General features: G+C 37.5%; 1 protein-coding gene across 1 annotated transcript in view; it reads right to left on the minus strand.

Moving 5' to 3' along the window:
• Positions 1-2,292: 2,292 nt before the first annotated feature.
• The window catches only part of LOC107708692 (uncharacterized), a 6,115-nt gene continuing 2,236 nt past the window's right edge, over positions 2,293-6,171 (minus strand). The window contains exons 3-5 of the mRNA XM_016512999.1: positions 4,801-4,984; positions 4,533-4,660; positions 2,293-2,613 (exon numbers count right to left, since the gene is read on the minus strand). Coding sequence (XP_016368485.1) covers positions 2,293-2,613; positions 4,533-4,660; positions 4,801-4,984 — 633 coding nt within the window. The remainder of the gene's footprint in view (positions 2,614-4,532; positions 4,661-4,800; positions 4,985-6,171) is intronic.

Raw genomic sequence — 6,171 nt, forward strand, 5'->3', positions numbered from 1 at the left:
TGGTAGGTCATTTGCGGGGGAATTTTTACTTTACAAATTACAGACATGGCCGATTCGCACGGGATTAAGATCACAGACAACCTCCGCAATTATTACAAATGACTGGAGGTCACCAGGTAATACTAATCCCGTGCGAATAGGGCTTTAGTCTAACCAGACTACATCACGTCGCGTATGCGTGCACTTTGTAACTTAGGTGTGTTTTGTTTGGTTTTTGCAATATACTCGATAATGTCATGATGTCTCACGAGTTCAGTATTTGCGCTAAACCTGCGCAGATTTGGCTTGCATGAACTTCCCAAAAAAATTAATGAGTGAACATAACTTACGAAAAGTAACCCGCCAAACTGGCTAGTGATTTGACAGCGTTACCCGCCACAGCTGATATTTACCCGCTTTTGGCGGGTGTTAATTTCAAACCCTGCTTAAGAACATTAAAAATGTAGTACTTTCTTGTACTCAAGTAAATCTTTGAATTACTTTTACTTGAGTAAAAGAAAGAAAGTAATAGATTTCTAATGTAATTAAGTATTAAATTATATTTAATATGAAACGTAGTGCAGTACGAAGTACAATATTATGCTTTGGAATGTTGTGAAGTAACGTTTTCTAAAGAAAAACACTCTGATAAAGTAGACACCTGAAAAGTACTTTTACAGCAGAGTAAAAATACTTCACTACTGTCCGCCTCGGAATATAAATATATAAAAAAATATTATTCTGCTATTTTTTTTGTCTTTTGGAAGCTGCATTCAAAATCCACTTGGCTCAAAAATCTGAGGGGGCACGTGCATGATGCCGCATGATGCCTCTGCCCCCCATAGTTGAAATCACGTTCCGAGAGGAGCGGTATTTTCTCAGAACTTACTAATTCGTTCACTCGTTTGAATTAAATCTGAACATGGAAATATTTTAACTCATTGAGAATGCTATTGCGTTTGATACCGTAACATGAACTGTCTCCAGACTCCTCAAGATTTTTGTAATGCTGCTCATTTAGCTGCTTAGACCGCAAAACAACTCTGGGGTCATGCTCATTGAATACTGTTTGAGCTGTGGCCTTATCGGTTTCACACAACCTGCAAAAGTAATGGGCATTGAAAGACTCGACATAGCCAAGAATACCGTTTAAACCTAGGTTGTCACCTGTGATCTGACATATAGTTCCATAAAGTGGTTCATCAGAAAAGGACACCTTCATGCCACACGTTTCCAGCTTCTTTATGTCTTCTATAAAAGGACTTAGTATTTTATCCAAACCATATTTTCTAGCATCTTCTGAGTGAAACAGGGAAATAAGATGTATGTTTATAAGGGAGGAATTGAGATGAGGTGGAAGATTTCTAAGTGTGAAATACAAACATCCAAGCTTATGCACTCCATGCTTGGACCCTAATGGATTCGCAGTTTCAAAATCGTCGTAATAAACCTGAAGCTGCAGGGCATGTTCAACTACTGAGAACAATGGATTAGTCTTGAAGTAAGTACCATCACAGAAGTCAGAATATATATCACTCGCTGTCGAACACTGAATATGGCCACAAATCATCTCATTCTTGAAAATAAACTCCAGAGTTTCAAACAATGGTATGTACATGAAAGTGTCACTGACGGGAACTTGTTCGTAAAATCCAGACCTTCTATTTTTTCGGGAATCATATCTTACTCCTAAATGCACCTCCAGAGGTTGTACAACTCCCCATTGTGCGCAAAAATATTTTTTCCATTTGCTATTGGTGTTTAGATAGAAAAATTATTCTTTAAATTCGCAAGCACATTTTCTACTGGCACTCTACTTGGGTTACACTCTGGCACGACATTCAAGATCTGATTTTTGAAAGATGTATGAACCTCATTTAAACATTCTTCCATACTTTCTATAACAGACAAAATAACATTGTTTGAAACCCCACTTCCCTGCAACTTTGCAATAACAGAAGCACACATTTTTTTAACACTGAACAGTCAGTGTTACTCAAATCTTCATGTGTGCCCAGCACTCCAAAAGATGATGAACTGTTTGGTCCACTCATAGGCAGAGCCGGCATACCTACAGATGTGATGACAGTTGAATCTGATATTTCATCAGAGCAACTCGGAAGTTCAGTGTCACTGTCATTGTGAAAAAGTTTAAGATGTCGTCTGAAACCACAGTATCTTTTAAACTCCAAAGAACAACCATCCTGTGCACACAACAAATGAAACTTTTTGCCAGGATATAAACCATGTGAAAGTTTGAAATGTCGAATCAAGTATGCACTTGAATGATGAAGTGTCCGACAAACGTAACACCTATACATCATTCAGCAACTTGGCTCGCAAATCCTTAACTTTCGGTGTTGCTTTGGTGATTCCCACATCAATACCAAAGACAGCGGTCTGGATGAAGGTATACATGCTGCAAAGTGCTTCATCATAATTTAAACTGAAAACGAAGTGGACCTTGAAAAGCTCATCAAACGCTGCAAGTGATGTGGTTCCCTGGCACAAGATGAGCTTTTTATCCATGACGATGTAGTAGTTGCTGATAGCTCGTCTGCTGGTTCCTGATGCAAGAAGATACGGCTGCCGACGTTCATCTGCATCCAAGTGCTCTTCAAGACTCCGGCATGACTGAAAGAAATGTATGGAAAAAGAATTGCAATCACATTAGGAATGTAAATTTCCACAAATTCCCATGATCGATTGTCATTAAAATTAACGATCAATTAATTGATTAATCATTAACCATAATAATGCTAGATGTGTCACATCAGTGGTACATCGTCACCGGCATGACAGGATGTGCAAATGACATTTAAAACGCAAATATACTCACCCAAAGAAAATGTTTTTACTTTAAATAAAAGGCTAGGATTATAAAAATAATCAGTGAAGGATAACTTAATAGAACCATTTAATGATTAAATGTAATGGCTAATATACAACGCATCAATAGCACACTGGCAAATGGTGCATGGGTGCATCCATGTGAGCAAATAGTTGAAGGTCCAAATTGCAGTTTCAAAGGGCTTTACACTATAAAAAACAAACAAACATACTTTTTAAACACATATACTGAACTTGCACTCTTTGCCAGATCTGCATCAAGGTGTTTCAACTAGGAAATGATGCCAAAAATTCAGCTTTGAAATCACAGGACTAAATTACATTTGAAAATATATTCAAATAGAAAGCAATTATTTTAAATAGTAAAAATGTCAAAATGGTACAGTTTTTGCTGTACTTTGCATCAAATAAATTCAGGCTTGGTGAGTAGAAGAGACTTATTTAAAAAAAAAAAAACATTCAAAATCTTACTATTCTAAAACTGTTGAATAGTAGTGCATGTTATAGTTTGTAGTAGTGCATGTTATAGTTTGAAGTTTAAGATGTTTATTTGACATTTCTTGTTTGTATGAAGGCTAAATACTAATAAACATTAATTTATTTGTGCCACTTTTTCTCAAATATCTAGTTTTATAGGAGGATGTTTCATACACTTGGCAAATTAATTTTTCTGAAGTTTGTAGGTAAAGACATCTGTTGTGGGCCTTCTTGGCAGTTTTTCTGAGGCTTTTAAAAATATTTTTCATATTGATAGAATTATATCGTATCGACCGAAATTAAGAAATATGAAATTTCCATGTTGTGGAGATGCTGTGTGTTTCATTGTAATAGCGAAAATACTTAGTTTGACCTTCCAAAAAGAGGACACTAGAAATCAGTGGATAAGTTGTATTTACAACACTGTTCCAGAACAGTTCAACCCAAATATTCAGATGTTTGCACCACATTACAATAATGTACAGTATGTGGAAAATAATGCGTTTTTTGAACCTTAAACCACATAAACACATTGCATTACACCAAATACACAAAATAATGTTCTTTTTAGCAACGTCAAAAGACCCCTTTAAAAGATTATCGACAATTAATCAATTGTTGATTAATCGTTGGCATCCCTAAATCAAATACTAGAATATATTCAAAAGAGCATTCAGTTCAGTGATTTATGGAGTTTAGAGTATGTACTAGGGCTGGGCGGTATATCGAGTTTGTACGATATATCGATATATTCTTTATAAGCGATACGATATAAGGCAATACCGTTTATATCGATATTTTAAAACAGCTCTGACAGAAAGGCAGCGTGTGCCGCTGACAGAGACTCGCGCTGTTTAATGTGTTTGAGATGTGCTGTATTCCTTAATGCATAACTTACATTTCACAATTTTTTTCTCCATCTGTAAATGTTAGAAAGCCATAGAAATATTTCCATTTTGCTGTCAGAACAGAAGTGCATGAGACTTCTGCTTTGGGATTCTCCGCTAAACTTCATTAGAATGTAATGTGATTTTAACCCTTTTTTAACATAATATATGCCTATGGTTACATTCACTTTATTTGTTTATTTGTTTAATCCAAATACATAAGTGTATAAATACCGATATATACCGTATACTGCAAATCAGCCGAAAAATACGGAGATATGAATTTTTGCTCATATCGCCCAGCCCTAATATGTACAAATTCCTGAAATCATAACACACCTTATGAAAATCTACGAGGTGATCCACGGCTTGACGTGCACTGATCTTAGTAGTCCTCTTTCTCCCAGCTGGTTGAGGTGACAGGATGTGCAACAGCAGAAGTAAAGTAGACATATCACTGTCCCAACCTGCAAAAACAATTGATTCAACTAAAATAAGATAATTGAACTACTAAAAACTAGTGTCATATAAAATTTAATCAATCAACAACAACAACAACAAAAAATTATGAAAACAAATTATGCAAATATATATAATATATAAATACTTTTCAAGATGTCTTCACAGGATTCCCCTTGCTCATCTCTGGCTGATTGTAAAAGCTGTTCCAGATACGGTGTCGATGCAAGCATTGATGCCTCCTTTATCAACTTCGGTTTGTATGATGGCCACCTTTCTAGAAGTCTAGCAGACGTTTCAGGTCCAAAGAGAAGGCTGAAGTCTCGAAGAATCTAAAACATTAAAGGGGTCCTATTATGCTCTTTTACAAAGTCTTGATTTTGTTTTGGGGGTGTACTAGAACAGGCTCTCATACTAGGTTGTTCGAAAAACGCATTATTTTTCACATAATTTACATTATTAAAACACCTTTCTCTCCAGCCTGGCACAAACGGCTCGATTAGTTCCGGCTTTGATGAAGGTCCGCCTTCCGAAAAACAAAATGTGTTGTGATTGGTTAGCTGTCCCAGTGCGTTGTGATTGGCGAACAGCTTAGACGGTGTTTCAGTACTGCCACGCCCCTTGCTCCGTCTTTCAACAAAAGCTTTTGGCGAATCCGGCACTGTACTCCCTCGTGTTGTGGAAGCTGTCCTCGAATGCGCAGCACACAATAGCAAATTGGGGTTATAATGCTCAGGAACAGAGTTAAAAAATAAATTGCAACCACTGTTTCCTGACATCATCCACTTTCGGAAGCCCAAACAAAGACGTTTGGGCATGGAGGTGAAAAAAACAGCGTTTCAGGCGGTCGCACACCGGACGAGAAGCGCAGCGTCGCGCCACGTCTTTAAAATTCAAATACTTTATTTTCTATGAGTGTAGGCACACCGGCGGCGCCGTTCGGCATCTGTCCGCGGCGCCCAGCTACGTCATGTTGTACTTGTAAGAATTGTTCTAGACATGCCGAAAATTTGAAGCTACAGCACAGCAGCTCTTCTTCTTCGTTTTCTCTGATGCACTAACTCTGCAGCAGCACTTCTTCTTCGTCATCTCGTCTGATGCACTCACTCAACCAAGCGCTCTAACCACAACCTCGCCCCTCCCCAACCATTCGAATTTCTGTAGGTGGGAATTATTTGTAATGATATTCCAATAAGCCACTTCATGATATCACAAAGCCCGGAAAACAAACGCTGTAGTCCAAACGAGCCGTTCGTTGTAGTTCTTGAAAAGGGATTTTTAAAAAACGAAATATCTCCCTTTGGAGTGGACTTTGAGATTTGTAACTTTCTAGATCTTTTGTATGCCCAAACATACACACTACACACTGACTAAAATGTAAAAAGTGAAAAAGCATAATAGGACCCATTTAATATAAATCCCCAAATCAATATTGAGGATTTTCTTCCAATAGTTCGTGCGTCATGAACAGTGAGTGATCTGCCTGCTACAGTATTTTTCTCTGTGCGTCCGTCTTCAG

This window comes from Sinocyclocheilus rhinocerous, unplaced genomic scaffold, assembly GCF_001515625.1.
Source record: "Sinocyclocheilus rhinocerous isolate Xijiao unplaced genomic scaffold, SAMN03320098_v1.1 scaffold2191, whole genome shotgun sequence".
NCBI lineage: Eukaryota > Metazoa > Chordata > Actinopteri > Cypriniformes > Cyprinidae > Sinocyclocheilus > Sinocyclocheilus rhinocerous.